At 22.5% G+C, this 18,849-nt stretch overlaps 5 protein-coding genes across 5 annotated transcripts; 1 reads left to right on the plus strand and 4 right to left on the minus strand.

Moving 5' to 3' along the window:
- Window positions 1-2,558: 2,558 nt before the first annotated feature.
- Window positions 2,559-3,647, minus strand: SRAE_2000481100 (Glycosyl transferase, family 14-containing protein; the record flags this gene model as incomplete). Its single annotated transcript, XM_024643738.1, has 1 exon — window positions 2,559-3,647. One exon carries the CDS (start codon window positions 3,645-3,647, stop codon window positions 2,559-2,561), a length of 1,089 nt encoding a protein of 362 aa, XP_024509376.1.
- Window positions 3,648-5,081: 1,434 nt separating this feature from the next.
- On the minus strand, window positions 5,082-6,399 carry SRAE_2000481200 (BTB/POZ-like domain and BTB/POZ fold domain and BTB/POZ domain-containing protein; the record flags this gene model as incomplete). Its single annotated transcript, XM_024643739.1, has 3 exons — window positions 5,082-5,668; window positions 5,721-6,287; window positions 6,327-6,399. The coding sequence occupies 3 exons, from the start codon at window positions 6,397-6,399 to the stop codon at window positions 5,082-5,084; spliced, it is 1,227 nt and encodes a 408-aa protein (XP_024509377.1).
- Window positions 6,400-8,917: 2,518 nt separating this feature from the next.
- SRAE_2000481300 (Armadillo-like helical domain and Armadillo-type fold domain-containing protein) lies at window positions 8,918-13,306 on the minus strand (the record flags this gene model as incomplete). The annotated part of the gene is made up of 3 exons (XM_024643741.1): window positions 8,918-10,146; window positions 10,186-12,924; window positions 13,201-13,306. 3 exons carry the CDS (start codon window positions 13,304-13,306, stop codon window positions 8,918-8,920), a joined length of 4,074 nt encoding a protein of 1,357 aa, XP_024509378.1.
- Window positions 13,307-13,319: 13 nt separating this feature from the next.
- Window positions 13,320-15,280, minus strand: SRAE_2000481400 (Down-regulated-in-metastasis protein domain-containing protein; the record flags this gene model as incomplete). The annotated part of the gene is made up of 2 exons (XM_024643742.1): window positions 13,320-13,404; window positions 13,455-15,280. 2 exons carry the CDS (start codon window positions 15,278-15,280, stop codon window positions 13,320-13,322), a joined length of 1,911 nt encoding a protein of 636 aa, XP_024509379.1.
- Window positions 15,281-15,648: 368 nt separating this feature from the next.
- On the plus strand, window positions 15,649-17,901 carry SRAE_2000481500 (Regulator of nonsense transcripts 1; the record flags this gene model as incomplete). Its single annotated transcript, XM_024643743.1, has 1 exon — window positions 15,649-17,901. One exon carries the CDS (start codon window positions 15,649-15,651, stop codon window positions 17,899-17,901), a length of 2,253 nt encoding a protein of 750 aa, XP_024509380.1.
- Window positions 17,902-18,849: the final 948 nt, after the last annotated feature.

The raw sequence follows: 18,849 nt of genomic DNA on the forward strand, positions 1-18,849 counted from the left end.
AAATAAGTAGATTTTTTACATATAAAAAAAATAAAGTCAACAGAATTTAAAAGTTATATGGTAATTGGTCATTGAATATTGTTAAAAAAGATATTTTATTAAAAGGATAAAAGATAATATGCATAGTATGTTTAAAAAAAATTGATACATAAGAATTAAAATTTCACATAAATTTATCTGTTAGTTTAACTAAATATTTGATTATAAAAATAGAAACAAAAATCCTTAGTATAAAACGTGATCAATCTGAATTTTCTGATAATTTTTCAAGAAGAAGTCAAGAGAAAGCTTAAAAAACAAAAAATATAGCGAAGATGATTTTGTAGCAACAATTTATAAAATTGATAAAAAATAAGTTTAAAAACCACTTTGTTTTTGATACTTTTCTTTATTTTATTATTATTAAAATTTTTGTTTAAGAATTAAAAATAGAAAAAAACTAAAGTTGAAAAAAGAATTAAATTTTATCTTCAAATAAAAATGAAAAAAGATGGTAAAATTTTTTAAGCAATCCAATCCTTAGAGAAAGTAAAGAATAATTTCAAAAGTATGAAAAAAAGAATGAAACTGTATGGAGCAGAAATTTGCTTGAATAGAGTTGCAGGTAGTTGAAGTTGTAAAAAAATTTAGTGAAAAAAAGATGTAGTTAAAAATAAAAAAAAACAATGAAACTTTTTTAAATCCTACTTTGGTTATTCGAGAATCTCTGGAAGCAAACTAATAAAAATTTCAAAAGCCAAATTTTTGAAAAGTAAGCATTTTTTATATGTACTAACTGTAATAGTAGTCAATGAAGAAATCAATGAATCTCGGCAATGAATTTGACTTCTCGAATTTAATTTTTTTTTAATTTAAATTTATTTTTATAAAAAAATTTTTTTTACTGTATATTAGTTCTATATCATATACAGTTTATAACCAGATGTAAGATAATTTCAAAAGTCAGATTTAAATGTATACTTTTTTAAAAACATTGCTTTGTAAATATTTTTACTTGTATAACATTTTATATTATTAAAAGTAAAAAAATAATAATTTTGATACTTTATAAATTGATCCTTCCTTTTCAGGATGTAATTATTTTATCATAAATTAATTTGATAAATTTGCACATACAACTTTAATCCTGAAAAACGGTACGCTTTTCAAACATTCATTTTACAAATGTAAATGATATAAAATATATAAAATGAGAGAGATCAGAAAAAAATATGTTAAAAAAGAAGAATGAAAAATTATATGATAAAGTATGATTATGAATTTGAATCAAAAGAAAATTTTTTTTTAGTATAGCATTCCTTAATTTGTTTTTAGCCAAAAATTTTTTTTATTGAATTCTACATAAACTTTTTACAATTTTCTTTTTGCAATAAAACTTTTAATGCAAATAATAAATTTTAAAAAGTTTAAAAGATTTTTTTTTACTATAAAAATACAATAAATATATCAATTTATTTATAAAAACAATAATAATTTATTAAAAATAAACAATTAGTAATTTATATTAAATAAAAACAATTTTTAACTATATATTATTAAACAATATTATATAATCACTTTTTTTTTTAATCCTAATATTGTTTATATTTCTTTAACATCAGGTAGAGATGACAAATAACTACGCAACATTAGAGTTTATAATAAAAGTAAATTAACTTGTTAGCGTTATCATTAATTGGAACAGAAAAATTATTCTTTTTAAAACAAGTGTATACATTACTTTTAAAACAAAAATAGTGATTCATATTAATATTTTTAAAAGCTTATCTGGAATTATTTATTGGTAAACATATTATGGTCACTTTCTTATTTAATTGCTGCTCTTTGGAAAAAAAATTTCATAGGTTTCACAAATTTTGGCACACTGACTAAGATTAATTTCAATTTTTTTTGTTCTTCAAAAAAAGTTTTATAAAAATTGTTTATTTTTATTGTGAAATTTTTTAATCTAAAAGATAATTATTTTTTAATAGTTATACATTATTATTGGTTATGTAAACTAATGACAGGGTATAAGTTTGTAAGACATACTTTTTGATAATAAGCATTAATTATAAAACTTTAAGTATTGCTTTTAGATGAAATATTTTTTATAATTACAATGACATATTCATTGGATACTTTAAAAGATTGGATTATTCTAAGAAAATTTTTTAATTTATATAATACAACTTTGGATAATACTTTATCTTATTATTTTTTTTGTTTTAATAATCATAATTATGTAATTTGTTTAATAAATGCTTCCTATTCATTTTAATTAATCTTCTTTAAGTAATATGTAGTTAGCATTTAAATTGTGTAAACAATTAATTGTTTAGTCAAATTATTATTATAATAATTATTAATTTCATCTAATTGATTTAAAAATTATCAAGTTGTTCTTTATCAAACAATTAAACTATTTTTTCTATTGCATTTATATTTATTTAAAATTGTTTGTCCAATTAATTTGTCTTAAGATTAAATATAATTAAAAAAAAGAAGTATTTTTTTATTATATTTGATAAATTATAGTGAAACAAGATATAAAATATTATTTACTTTGACTGTAAATTTCAGTATGTTTTGTTTTTCATAAAGCTTAAAAATCCTATATTTATAAAAGGACTATTTTGTAATTTAATATTATGTGATGGAAAGTTTAGTTCCTTATTTGCAAGTAATGTAGGCCAAAAAACATTATTTTTTCTTATTATAGAATTTAAATTTATAAATTTAATATAATTATCATTATCTAAATAATTATAATAATAATCTACATCATCTCGTGACAATGTTATTGAAACAATTGTTCTTGCTATCATTAATTCTTTATCTCGAATATAATTATTATTAATAAGTATATTTTTGTCCTTAAATATACCAATTGTACTATAAGTATTTTGTTGAGAAGCTAAAATATTCTTAGAATAAATAGAATATATTGGAACATCAGATGTTCCATTTAAAAGTTTTAAATCTTTGATTATTTCCTTTATACTTTTTATTGGTATATCATTTTCATTAAATATAATTGTATAATTCCATTTATAATGAATTAGAATATCTAAACATTCTAATCCATGACCTCTGATGTTGTCTCTTTTATTTGTTACAAAAATATTAGGTAAACATTGACTCATTCTCAATATATATTTTCTAATAACATCAGAAATATTTTTATCATCAATAATAATACAATAAAAATGTTTTGGATGATAGATCAAATTTAATTCAGTTTCAAAAATAACAAGATTATTTGTAGCTTTAAAAATAACAGAAACCGGAAATTCTGGAGTTTCAATAGTTATGTTTTGGTCATCCCATTTACAAAGCTCTTTAATATTAACACGAAAATTTGAATGTTTTCCTAAAAAATTATTTTCATTTAATTGACTAAAACATTTACTACAATTATCAGCTTTAACAAAATTTGACTTTGTTTTATTAACAAATTTTTCAATATCGTTTTTAGAAATAAATTTATTATGTTGTGGAATTTTTATTGATGTCATTAAAAAATAAAAAATACCAAGTATTCCTATTGCAAAAATCCAATATCTGTATTGTTTCCTTTTTTTTTCAGCATCTTCTTGTTTTATATAATGTTCTTTTACTGATTCAGCAAAATTTTCACCACGAAAATTAAATTTATTTTTGTCCATTAATAATATAACAATAATCTCAGTAATAATGATCACATTAAAATTGATAAGATAATATATATAATTTATTATCTAAAAATATGCATATAAATGAAACCTGGTTCAAATCTATATGGAGTATACAAAATGTATAAAGATTTTCGGTACTTTATAATTTTATTCCTCCATTTTATATTTGTCATAACTTCCTTCAACATTCATTTTTTTTATTATTTTTTGAAAAATGAGATTCATTTCCAATTTCTTTTTGTAATTAAAAAAAAATATTTTCAAAATTTTTAAAAAAGTAAAAAAAATTATTTTTAAAGAAATTAAAAAAAATTTTTTATGTAATAAACAAAAATGATTAAAATAGAACAGAAAAGAGATTAAAAAAATTGATGGCAAGCTAAAAATAATTTAACTATATTAGAAAGTAATTAGTACAAATTAAATAATAATTACCTTTTTTTATCAAAAAATTCAAATTTTATTGTTTATAAAATTATTTATTAAAATTCAATTATCAATTAACTTTTTTCATTAATTTATAATATTTTTTACAATTTATCATGTAATGTTTGAAAATGCAAAAAAAAAACGGAAAATGAAGGGGGGATTAAAATTATAAGGTACCAAAATTTTTTTTCCTATTTTTTTTGTTTTTTAATAGTAATATAACTATGTTATATTATTGTTATTGTGTAATGTTTTAAATGTCTTGGTGATTTGTGAACTATCAAGTTAAGATACTTTGTATCTTTTAATTATTAAATATTATATAATAAGACTGAATTTTGTAAAATATTATTATTATTTTATTAGTTGTTTCATCTCTTCTTTTTTAGGAAATTTTAATACTTTTAATTAATTATTTTAGGGGTTTTGTTTTAATATTGTGTATATCCCATATAAGGGAAATTCGTTGTTCTCAAAATATTCTATTTAGTAGAAATTAGTAAGTTATTATTTTATTGTGTAAAAATTTTCTATGGATTCATTTGGAAGAGATAGAAACGTTTTTGAAGTGTATTTAAGAAGGAAACTTCATTTATTAACAACAATAAAAACAATACATAATATATAAAAATTAAAGGTATTTAAATAGTATATTTAATATTATTATTTCTTCTTATCATTCATATTTCATAAAATCATAATTTTGAATATATCACAGTTTCTATTGTTTTGTATTATTATAATTTAATTATAATAAAATATTAATTAAGTTAATTGTGTTTTGAATTTCTGAATTTATACCTAGACAATAATAAAGTGTGGGCGCCACTAAATATTTTTTACTTAGTGTAAAAAAAAAATTTTTTTAAAACTTCAAATTCTTTTTTATCTGATTCCCCATGTGTTTTTATTTTAGAAAAAGTAAGAAAATTTGAAAAAAAATTTTATTTAAAAAAAATATATTTTAGGGGACACCAGATCTAATAGAAATCTGGATTATTTTTCCAAACCACCACAAGCTTTAGTTAGAAGAATAACATATTGAATGTTAAAGTCAATATCACTCATAAAATGAAAATAATAAGTACCCATATTCATAATAAAATTCTTCGACAAAAATCTCATTTCATCTAAAGAAACTAACCATTTAAAATGTAATAAACGTTTAACATAATCATAATTAATCCATTCCATAAAAATAACAACTGCTTTATGTATATCGACATCAGGAAGAATAATTTCACAAAAAATTTTTGAAAAAAATATAAAATCAAATTCCATAAAAATATCATTTTGGAGAAGATTTTCAAAATTTGTTCTAATATATTCTAGTAAAGAGGATATTAAATTTTCCCTTTCAAATTCAGTTAGAAAATGATATAAAACAGATAAATTCAGGTAATAAAAATTTGCTTCAACCCAGTTTTCTCCATCCATAACAAGTTCTTCAATTTCATAGTAAAGAGCTAGGCGTAAAATACCATAAATATTTCTAGTTGAAAAATTGCAAAGGTTAACTGTTAGATAATTGATCATCTCATCAACATGTTCACTTACAAATGGACGAGGTATTTTAAAAGATGCTGTAAAATTATTTTTATTGATAATAATTTGGTTTAAAAAAAAAATACCTACATATTTCATTGTCTTTTTCAAATATTCTATCAAATTTTTTTGACTTTGATTGAAGAATTGTCTTATGAACAATATAACTTTTACCACAATGAAATAAAACAATTGGTGTAGATAACTCACAAAAGATATCCTCACTAGAAGATTCTGAAACAGTTCTTGATAGAGTATTATTATCAAGTGAAATTGTTGACAAACTATTCATTGAAATATTTATGTCATTATTATTACTATCATAAATAGAATTTTCAATTCCACTATCCTCATCTTCAGGAGACATAATAGTTAAATAACGTTTACTAGTATTATTGTCTTCAGCTGCGGTCCCAAAAGTAATGCAATCAGCACATTCTGTGACATACTTTGTATTCGTAGTCATAAGTTGATTAACAACTCCTCCTGCCTCATTCTTACAACAATTGGAGATGGTAACAATTTTTTTATTTAAAGGTGGTATATTTTCTAAAGATGGTTCGATAAGAAATTCTCTACACTGTGGTAAGTCGATTCTAAATGATGCATAACATTCAGAGTCATTAGTTAGTACTATATGTTTTTTATTTTTTGTATCTAAATATAAATATAAAATATATAGAAAAATAAACATACCCTCTATCGAAATGGATGATTTAGTTGAAGAGGAAGTCGCAAGTTCATCAATATTACAAATATTAGACGTCATTGTATTTTTGTGATGATTAAAATAATATAAATATAAAGTGTTAGCAGAGAACACCAATTTCACGAATAAACAATTGAATGTGAATGTAGAATAACAAAACACCGCCTTTTATAGTCTATTTGGGAAAGTAACTTATGTTTGAAGCGCCTTTTGATGGTGTTCAAGCTATTATAGACATGCCCTGCGCGAATATTTGAAGCTGGTATTTCAAGGGGTTATATATATGTATTCTATATATCTTACATATGTAATGGAAAAAAAAACAATCGATGGGATCTCCATTACTTTATGTTTCTATAGCATTATTTATTTTATAATATTTAGATAACAAATCAACAAGAGGTGATAACAAAAAAAAATAATGATGGAAAGTTACATAATTAACAATAAATGAATTATGATAATCTCACTTTAATTAATTAGAAAAATAAATACTACTTTTTTATGGAACTTTATTTAAAAAATTTAAATATTAGTGATATTATTTAAAGTAAATTTCCATTATTAAATATATCCAGTGAACAGTAGTAGTGTTATTGTCTGGCCGTTCACGTAATTTTAAGCGCTTAATAAATTATGACCATTTATTGAATAAAATTTTTTTTTTCTTGTAAAAAGTGTCCTTTAATAATTTCGGACCAAAACTAGTTTTTATATAAAATGCGATAAGAAACATAATTAATAATACTTTTGAAAAAAAAAATGGACCACTGATTTTACTACAGGTTATGGTGCCTTAGGCTGTTATTAAAATCAAATATATTTAAAGTTCTTAAAATATTATAATATTTTAATGTATCATATTTTATAACTATTTTAATAAAATTTATCACTTCAGCAAAAAATTCAATTTACTAGTAAGAATAAAATTTTTAAATTAGTTAATTTTTTTTTAATTTTCATTATCAAATTTAAGAAAAAATCGGCAACATTTTGCCATTGTCACATGATTCAAAATTTTTGCATAATGTACATTCACAATATAATTATTAGTTAAATTCATTTGTGATTTCAAGATTGTAAAAAATAATATGTCATTCATTTAGATAAATTAATGAATGAATATGTTAAGGGTATACTTTAAAACATAAATAAATAGAATTTTATCATTTAACAATTTTTATACTAAAGATAAACTTTATTTTTAATTTAAATTAAAAGATATATTAAAAATAAATATTAATTTTTTATTTTAAAAAAATTATTTTAATTATCTTATAAATTTTTGATTATAGTTCAAACTAAGTGTGAATTTTGTTTTTTTTTTATGTATAGTCAATTTTTTTAAACATTTATATAATCCTACTAAAAATTTCAATGAGAGAAGAAAAAAAAAGTAGTAATATTTTTCAATAGTCTAGATAAATTTATTTTAATTTAAATTTTATAAAATTGATTATTTTATTTTTAGTTATTATATTTTACTCATTGTAATTAATTTAATATTTTTTCTTTATTTTCTAAAATGTTTAATTTATACTATCATTACTGGTTTAAATTAAACGTTTGTATACTCTTTACCAACTTGTTATTTTTCTATTATCATTTTTTAGCAAAAAATTATTCATGCAAGATAAATCTATCATCATGCGTTATTAATTTTTTGGAAAAAAAAATTAAATTATTTAGTAAAAATTGAAGATGTTGTTAATAAATAAAATGGGATATTTTAACATAAAGTATCTTTGTATATTATTTAAATTAAAATGTTTTGAATAATTTAAAGTTTTTATTTTTTAATTTTTATAATATTAATTAAATTAATATTTTAAAGTATTTATCTGTTTTTATTGATGGTTAAATGATTCAGAGATATTTAATTCTAATGAGAAAAATTTGATACTTAATGATTTTTAATGTTTCCCGAAAAATGTTTTTTATTTTTCGATAATAATAATAATCCTTGTTTTTCACACATTTGTTTTTATTTATTTTTTTTTTTTACACTTCTATTTTCTTTCATTTAATCTTTTAATTTTAAAAAATATTTTTTGTTACATAAAATGTTAAAGGTTGTCATAAAATTGTTTCTTTTGTAAGATTTTATATCTAAATTTTCAACATGGAATTTAAACAAAAGTGGTTTTTTTATAAAGTTATCATGACAGTTTAATCTTATAATGAAAATAATTTTGTGCAATGATTTGTATGTTGAAAATAAATAGTAGAATCTTTAATCTTTAATGATTGTTATATATTAAACATTATATAATTATTTAATAGTGAATATTTCAAAGTTTGTTGTTTTTAATAAATATTTTTGCTTGGTTAATTATTTTATTTTTAAAAGCTAAGAAATGATAAAAAAATATTAAAATAAAATATATATTTATTGATAAACTTTAAAACATAATACCGTAGTTATTACTTTTAAAATTTTATATATCAAGCAAAAAGTTACACGATAAAAAATTTCTCATCATCAAAACATTTATATTTATATATAACAACATTAAAACATAACAAAATATACTAATAACAAATAACATACATATATATTATATGTAAGTAAATATGATTATTCAATAAAAGAAATTTGAACACTTTTTTTTTTCTTTTTTTTGTGTTCATAAACACCAGCTGACTTTAATTCTTGAACTCTTTTCCTTTTCAATTTTTCACGTTCCATTTGTTTTTGTTTATTTGAAATCTTTTTTTCTGCTGCTCTTTGAGGATCACGAATTCTCTCCTCAAATTTAGCTTTCTTTCTCTCTAATCTTTTATTTTCTAATTGATTTTTTATTATACCAAGTCGCGTGGTATATTCACCACCTAACAATGAACTAAATTTTTTTATGTTAACATTGACAAGTTCTTCAAAATCTTTTATCACTTCTGATTGATGAGTGGGTAGAACATCAAGTGATCCACTTTTTTTAATAACATCGTGTCTATAAATAAAATGAAATAAAGTATCAAACAACATTCTATTCCATTCCATTTCTTTATCACTGATATTTTCTTTTATTATAATAAGATGTTGGAGGACAAGAAGTGTCAGACATCTTTTGGTAAATGTTGTAGTAGGAGTTTTTAAATCTTCCTTCCCAATATCATCCAGTAATTTTATAATTTTTGTCTTAAAATTATCATCATTAGACTTACTAATAAGTAAGACTAAATTTTTTGCTATAACATTAACAATTTTAAGGTTAAAAGTATAACTTTGACATTGAAAATGGATTCCCTCAAAAAACTTCTCATAACAATTACTTTCTAATTGATTTAAATTGAAATATATAAAAAAAAGTTTATAAACATTTTGAATAATATGTTCATTTTCAACACTTATTGTTATATTTAGTAATATTTCCAGAAACTCGTTATCAAAAACATCTTTTATTTCATAGTGAGAATGCATTCTTTCAAAAAACATAAAAAATTCTTGAATAAATACTTCAAAATACTTGTCTGTAAAAATTGTTGATGCATTAGCAAATTTTATTTTGATAATTCTCATAAAATTATCTAACAATTCTTTTGGAATATTTTTTGAACAGGAAGAACGTGATATAGAAACTAATCCTTTCATTCCCGACAAAAAGATTTGAATCTTTTTACTAGAGATAAGTTTCATTATTCCCTCCATTATATCAGATTGAACAGAACCAGATGATTTTTCAAAAAGATTAACCATTGTTAATCTTGCATAATTTTGAACTTCATCATTATCATCATCAAAAAGTAATGATAACCGTATAAAACAAGTTAAACCCTCTTTATCCCATGTAGAATTATCTAAATAATCTAAAAAAATTAAGAACAACTCTAAAGCACTTTTTCTACCATGAGGTAATGAATATTGAAATTGATCCATAACAAATGACATTAATTTACTGTGATCAATTTTAGGATTATGTTTAACATATACCTTTATAACATTCCTTGTAGCATCACGTAATTTTTCCATTGTACTTTGAATAGCCTGTGATATACAAAATTCCATTATTTCTCCAATTTGATCATAACCAATTTTTGATTTTACTACTTCTTTTAAAATATTCATTGCATTAGCTTGAACACTTTGTGAAAACATTTCTATCTTGATATTTGCAAATAGAATTTTTATTTGTTTATCTGAAAAAGACACTGGTTTTTTGTTTCCTACAAACAATTTAAAGGCAACAAATAATTTTTGCTTTAAATCATTATTAGTTGATGTTACGCCAGAAACATTTTTAAGAATTACAAACAATTGATTTAAAAAGTCATTCATATGATTATAAAGAACAGGAAGATCAAAATTATTAAAAAGATTTAGAATACAATTTAAACTATAATTTTGAAGTTTGTCACTACGTAACTCCATACATTTAAGTAAAATTGGTACAAATTTCTCAATCATTTTTAAATTTTCCTCTTTACTTGAATCTAATTTTTTCTTTTCTAAAGTACCGGCAGCTAATTGAAGTGCAAGTGCAATAAATACTGTATTCCTACTTTTTTGTGCAGTTTTTGCCATTTGTCCTAATCTTTTAGGCTCTGCTTCAAGTAAATAACAATCTCTTGGTCTACGATTTGCCCATTCATCCTCATCATTTTGAGAATTATTTTTTTTTAAACAATTCTCTAGATGTTTATCAAAAATACTTAAAGCATATTTCATCATATCACTAGGAGATATACAAATATTTTTAGCTGATCCATGAGCTAAACTTTCACAATTACTATAAATTTTTCTAAATGTTTCTGAATCTGGAGTTTCATTTAATTGATTTAAAGACATCATTTCAAAATATTCAAAAGCATCAATGTTACAATTTTGTCCTAAAATTCTATAAATATATTTAGATTTATTTTCTTTAGCTTCTGGACATTTTATAATAATTTGTTGAACCTCTTTTTCTTCAGCAACAACACCAAATTGGTCTAGAAAACAATTGTCAATTAAAAGTTTATAACATTTATCCAGATCACCAGGTTTAAGATTTTTCTGACTAATAAGAATTGTATGAATTGTATAAATACCAACATGAGCTTGAAAACCTTTTTTTAATAATCTACTTATTTCATATATTATGAAAGAAAGGTAAGATGGACCAAATGTTAAACTAACATCAACCATTATTTTTCTTGCTTTTTCACGAATTTCTGGTGTATGACAAATAAGTAGTGAACATAATTTGCTAACAACTCCATGTTTATATTTTTTTATAACATATTCAGGCATCTTAATTAAAACTCTGACAAGTGGAAGAACTATTGGTGCACGAAGAATATAATAGTCTTCCATATAAACTCTTTTACCATCACTTGTATTTTTTTTGATATTTAAATTATCACAATTTATAATGGAAACTAATTTTGGTATTGTAAATAATTCAAATTGTCTTACAATTTTAAGTGATTCATTATAATTTGTTATATTTTCGTTTATTGTCTCATCTTCTGTAACATCCATATTTTCTAAAGATTCTTCCTCTTCACAGGTATTTATATCTTCTATCGTATCATGAATAACAACATCATCCATCTCATCATTACGCCTTTTACGTTCCAAAGATGTATCAAATAATGCTTCTTCCTCTTTAATATTTCTCAAATCTGTTTTAAATCCATCTAAACAGACATTAAGCTGTTTTACTAGTAATCTAACTTGAACATTTTCAGTAGTTTTTAACAATCTACCTATAAGTCCATTTATAACAAAATTAAATTTGTTCCACTTTGTATGTTCTATAACAGCACCAAACAACTTTATTGCTTCATCTGATAATGTTGTTTTATCTTTATGAATATCATCCATATAAGGTTTAGCAATAGGAACAATAATTTGATAAAAAATAACTTCATTTAGCATGCTCCCATTTTTACGAATCCAATCTGTAAGAAGTGTAAATGCTTTCTGTTTTATATTTAATTGAATTGAAACTATCTCTTCAAAGAAATCAAAATCTGGAGCAAGTGTTTTCAAGGCATATAAAGGAGAGAATTTATAACCATTTTGAAATGATGTTACATATGTAGATAAAATTTTAATGTAACTATTTCGCACATCTTCTTGTTTAGCCCGAACTCTTCTTGAAATCAATGATTCATACAAAGCTAATATTTCTTTTTTGTACTCTTCTGTATATGAGCTAGAAGCTAAGTGGATAAGAAGATCTGAAAGAGAATATTCCGCAGATTGATTACAGGAAAGATCAGTATTTTTTGTAATAAAAAAGTCATTTACAAGGAGAAGAGACTTGAATATATCTTTGTTGAGCAATTTCTTAGTCTCATCAAATTTTTTTAATAAATCATATCCATCCAATCTTTTATCAAAAGTTTCAAATCCAATATTGCTTGTTCCAGGATCATTTAACATTTCAAGAATATCTATTTGTTGAATCAAGTCTTTATCATTTATAATAATTTTTAAAGTTTTAATAGTTTTAAGTATTTTGATAAATCCAATACGCAAAAGTCTTGAAGAAATTAAAGGAATAATTATAGGTATCATCCAAATATAGTTATCTTTATTTGCCGATCCATTAACGAGAACAAGAAGTTGTGAAATTATTTTTAAAATATCAACAACAACTGTTTCATCAGAATAAGAGTTATATTGAAGATAATAAATAAATAATTTAATAAATTGGCTAGCCAGTTCATGAGGAATATTTCTACTAATTATTGATAATAATTTTAATTCTATAATTTTCATTTTCTTATAAGGTTCATTGCTTTCTAAATACAACGAAAGATAATTTCCAATATTTCTTGCATATTTTTTAATTAAGTTATTTCCTGTAATAGTATTATATTTATCTAGAAAATCAGAAGTTTTCTGAACTACACAAAGTTCAGCAATCTTACAAAATCCAGTAACTATCTCATCTTTAAGAGGAGCCATTGTATAATTAGAAAGTAGTGAGTTAGTTAATACTTCAGTGACATCTATATTAAACAAAATAGGATACATATCAGAATATTTACTACTCTTCAATGCAATCTTCAAATTGAATAATGGTAGCATATCTATGAAGGCAAACAAAGGATTGAAAAACTTTAAGATATGGTCTGGAAAAATAACATTAATTGAATTTGAATAATCTAAATGACCAACTGACTTAATTTTCATTGCAGTATGCTTTGTTACAAGCTCATTCCAAAAAAATTTAAACTTTGATTCTGTTAAAAAAGGTTGATGTCCAAAATTTGAAAATATTTGAACCCAAATTTGAGTCACTTGTTTTCGAATGTCTTTTAACATTCCATTGTATTTGAAATCTATATGTATTTCATCAGAAATATTACTATCTTCTTTTTCTATTTTCTTGAAAAATTCAAAATATTTTGTAACACAGGCTAACATTAGCAAGCAAACATCAGATATATGTATAATATTTTCTGGAGATAATTTCATACGCATATTTTGAATAATAAGACCCGTATAATCAAGCATATTCTTAATAATATAAGGATTAATGAAAGAATGCATGTCAAAATTAAGACAATCATTTTCAAATTTTTCTACATTAAAATTATTATTTTCAAAGTATTTACCAAAATAATTAATAATCTTCTTGTAAATAAGTTCAAGAAACATATTTACTTCATCTTTATTTAAAACCGCAAGAAATTGAAAAATTGATTTTCTTAAATCAGCCTTAGAATGAATTATTTTTCCATAAAGTATTTTCACAATAAGTTTCATCAATTCACTCCTATGATTGTCATGAACAAATTTATCTGTTGACAATTCATCAAAAGCAAGTTGAAATTTTAATAATGTATTCTTAAACTTATGTTGATCTCCTAATCCTTCAAATGTTTCAATATATGAATGAACATACTTATATCGAAAATTTTTAATTACACTAATAGCTGGATTAAGAAGTCTTGAATCACCATCTAATAACATATGATCAACAATATCTTTGACTATATTTTTTTTGTCATGAGCAAATAACTTTGGTATCCTAGCCAAATGATTACAAAATTCAATAACCGTATCTTTTGTTTTAATAGCACGACCATGTGCTAATGCTTCATCTAATGGAATTTCTTTTTCTTTGATAATTGGATTTATTAAATTAACAGTAAGAAACAAATTTGGATCTTTACATTTAAACTCCTTAAAGTATAAATCACTAAGTAGATTAACAATATCTACAAAATTGTTCTCCATAACGGATACTGAAAATGAGAGTGTTTTAACTAATGAAAGTCTTATTAAATATCTATCTCCACGATTTTGATTCTTGTTTTTCTTACTTGAAATAATGTTAGAAACAGCATAAGGATCTATATCTTTGTTTTTTGTAGTAAAATCATAAAATGATTTCCAAATGTTATAAAATTTGTTTCCCTCCATCCCACGTGCATAGGTTGTAACAATTTCATCAATTTTAGGCCAAAAAATTGAAAAATTAACAGAGTATTGTGCTAGCAAAACATGTAAAATAATCTCTTCATCCTCTGAATTTGTAATAAACTTTTTATGATTTCCATATTGTAATTTACGAAATATCTTAGCTTTTTCTTGAAAATAATTAAGATCCGCAATTTGTTTCTCACCACTAATAAGATAATCTAAATATTCACCATTTGCATGGTTAAATTTTTTTAAAAATTCTAAAGCAATAAGTCTTGTTGAACTATGACAAGAAAGTAATGAATTTTTGCAAAAAGATATTGTTATAAAATCTGTAAGATCTTCTTCTTTTGCCTTTTCATTTAAAAGATCATATCCAAGACAACAGTCAAAATTTTTCTCACAAAAATCTATTAAATTTTTAGTATGAAGCAATTTGTAATCTAATGCATTTTCATTTCTTAATGTTTCTTCTATTTCAGATAATTTTACCAAATCATCGGTTGTACATTCTTGCAGTTCATTAATATATCTTTCCAGCGTTTTATTGAGTTCTTCGTTAGTAGGCATTCTAAACATTGAAATTACTAATTACCATGGTAATAGACTTACCTAAACCATATAACTATAAACTTTTACTGGTAAATCTACTATACAAAAAATAATTATTTTAAATTATAATTTGTTTGGAGAAGTGAGTACTATTTGAAAAATTTCTTTTTAAGAGCTACTACTACAACAGGATATATATTGGTTGAAATATTTTATTTTTATCAGTAATTTTTTAATTTTTTTTTAGTCGCTGCAGATTCCTGTATTATTTTTTTTAATGATTTGTTAAATTTTTTTTAAACAAAACTGCATGTTTAAAATATAGGTATGATATTGTTTTATAACGGTAAAAAATTATTTAGTTTTAATAAAGTATATTCTTAAAAAATTTCACAATGGAAGATTTATGGTCTTCTTCTGATGATGAGATGATGCGAATATTATCTCAAAGACTTCAGGCACTTTCTATTAGCAAAGATACTGAACATAATGATTATTTAAATAATGCAAATATTACCCAAAAAAAAATTAATACACTATTTCCATCTTATACCAAAAAACGTCCATTTAAATCGATGGAAGATTTATTGACTTCATGCTATGAATTTACTGATAATATGCGTAATTTAGAACAACTTAACAAAGATTTATCTGAATATACATTAGATTATCCAAAATACCAAAATTGTTTGAAAGACTGTAGTGCCACTCGCCTATCAGGTTATATTGATTTCGAAAGATCAGTTGACTTTTATTCATTATCAAAAGTAGGATATGAAGTTGGTGAACGTTGCATATTACAATTTATTGTTGTAGGAAAAAAAGGAAACAATGAATATGAAAAAATTCTTAAATTTTATGCAAACATATGCTTTCTTGAATTCAAAGATGAAATGTCAGAAACTATTCAAGCATCTTTTGAATTTGAAAGAAATATTGGAGCACCAGAAGATGAAGAAGAGTTAAAAAAATTAATTGCTGAGACAGATATTATCAAAATATCGTTAGATCCTGAAAATGGCATTTGTTTTGAATCTTTTGATAAGATGTGTTCTTTTTTGGAACCTCTTTGGAAAACAAATCTTGGTAGAACTCTTAAAATGCTTTTAATTGATGGATATTTTCATTGTCATGAAGTATATAAAGATTTCAACACAAATGAACACTGGGTTGCTACAGCTCTTGGTTTGAACAAAGAACAAAGTAATGCTCTTACTCTTGTTGAAAATGGATATCCTCTTTCTTTTATACAATCTCCACCAGGAACTGGTAAGACAACTACTGCATCTTCAATTGTTTATGCTAATCCACAATATAAATATGTGATAACCGCTGAATCAAATAAAGGATGTGATGCAATTTCTGATACAATAGAAAAGATGAAAAAAATGCGACCATATATTTCTTCATTTAATGATTTATATGCTTGTAATGCTAAAAAAGTTAAACCAGTAAGAATTTACTCAGCTACAGCTAAGATCAAAAAAAGAAATATAAGTAATTATTGTGAGTCAAAATTAAAACTTTCGAGAGAATTTATTTTTTCTGAGAAATTATCTCCGGTTGATTTTTCTGTATTGTCAGAGTATGCTAAAGTATCACAAGTTATTGAAGAAAGAAAAAGGCATCAACTTACATTTAATGAAATATCTAAATTAAAAAAATCTCTTTCAGTATTAGAAGATAGAAGATCAAAAATATTTATGAGAGTATATGATCCAAATGCTTATATTATGACAACAAGATATGCTGTTAAACATTTCAAAAGAAATTATAGTGATTGCAAAGATCCCGATGTAGTTATTGTCGATGAAGGTGGTCAAATGTCTTTGTGGCATTTTATACTTCTTGCTGCTTGTTTCCCATATGCTAAATTTGCAATTTTTGGTGATACAAAACAACTTCCTCCATATTTACCAATTGAATACACTCCTGAATTAACACATAGAGTTTTGACATATTCTATAATTGATTTTCTTGAGTTTATGGATGAGACACCAAAAGTTGAACTTAATGTATCTTATAGAATGCACCCAGAACTTCTCGGTCTTGTATCACGTACATTTTATGATAATAAACTGTTTCCAGGTGTTCCTGAAACTATGAGAAGTATTGTTGTCAGTCGTTTAAAAATGCCAAACAATTCCCCAATGGCATGGTTTGATACAAAAGGATGTGAACATCGTATGGATATGAAAACATCAACATCAAATGATAAAGAGGCTTATTTTACTACGGAATTTGTTAAGCTGCTTCTAGCTTCTGGATATCAACCGTCACAAATAGGAATTATATGTATGTATAAAGCTCAAGTATCAAAAATATACAATTTTTTATTAAATCCACAAATAACCATTGATACTGTTGACGCTTTTCAAGGAAATGAAAAAGACATTATCATTATTTGCACTTCAAAAACTGCCAAGAATAATTTTGATAAATGTTCTGATTTCTTAGGAGATTCAAGACGTATTAATGTTGCTATTTCTAGAGCACGATGTGCATTGTTTATTTTTGGTGATTTTGATTTTTTAACTAAGAATTTTAATTGGTCTGCAGTTGCAAAGTTTTTTAAAGTATCAAAAGCTATTGATTCTGCTAATAACATGAATTTACTTTTTCCTAATAATACTTCTTTTTCTTATTAAAATTATAAAATAAAATTTTTTTTTCTATGAGTATTAAATAATATTGTAAATTATAATTTAAAGTGTTATCACTATATTGAGAAATAATGAATTCCATTTGAAATTTTTTTTAAAGTTTTATATTGTTAAAAATTTAAAAATAATACCGTTAGATACAAAAAAATAGTATGGAAATTTATTATGAAAAAAAAACTTTTTGTTTAAGACGAAATTTCAAATAACAATATTAAGTATAATATTATTAGCTAAAAGAAAAGGATTATTATTATTCTTCAAAAAAAAATATTAATTTTAAAGAACGTTGTTTTTATGCATCAAATTTAAATAATTTATTTAAAGAGATAAATGTTTTAAAATTTTTAAGCTTTAAAACATAAGTAGAAAAATTATTTATAGCTAGAATATTTGACAAAATTAATGGTTTTTATTTTTAGAAAGTGAATTTTAATAAACTTACAACACTACTTCAGTAATATGTACAATAATTTGTTTAGTAAAATAAAACTTATCGTTAATAGAAAATATTTATTCATCTACTTTATCTATATTTTTCATAAGCATTTTATTGACAAAAAAAATGGCATCATATTTTTTAAAAAGAAAATTTGCTTAGAAAATTACTAAAAAAATATTATTTAGAGTTAAAAAACTATTAAAATTACACCTGGAACTTATATAACAAATAAATAATCTTTCAGAAAGATAATTAAATATATTTTGTCTTTAAAAAATTGTTTTCCTAAAATACTATTTTTTATAATTATATATAACTTTATTATTTATATCACATCATTATAATATTGTGACATGTGATTTTAGTTCATTAAGAAACTTATCTTTTATTACTATATGTTAAAATATTATTCAATCAGTATAAAGAATTTATAAAAGAAGAATTAAATATGTATAATAATTTTTTTTTTTGAATTATCACCAAATAATTTATTT

This window comes from Strongyloides ratti (assembly GCF_001040885.1).
Source record: "Strongyloides ratti genome assembly S_ratti_ED321, chromosome : 2".
Lineage (NCBI taxonomy): Eukaryota > Metazoa > Nematoda > Chromadorea > Rhabditida > Strongyloididae > Strongyloides > Strongyloides ratti.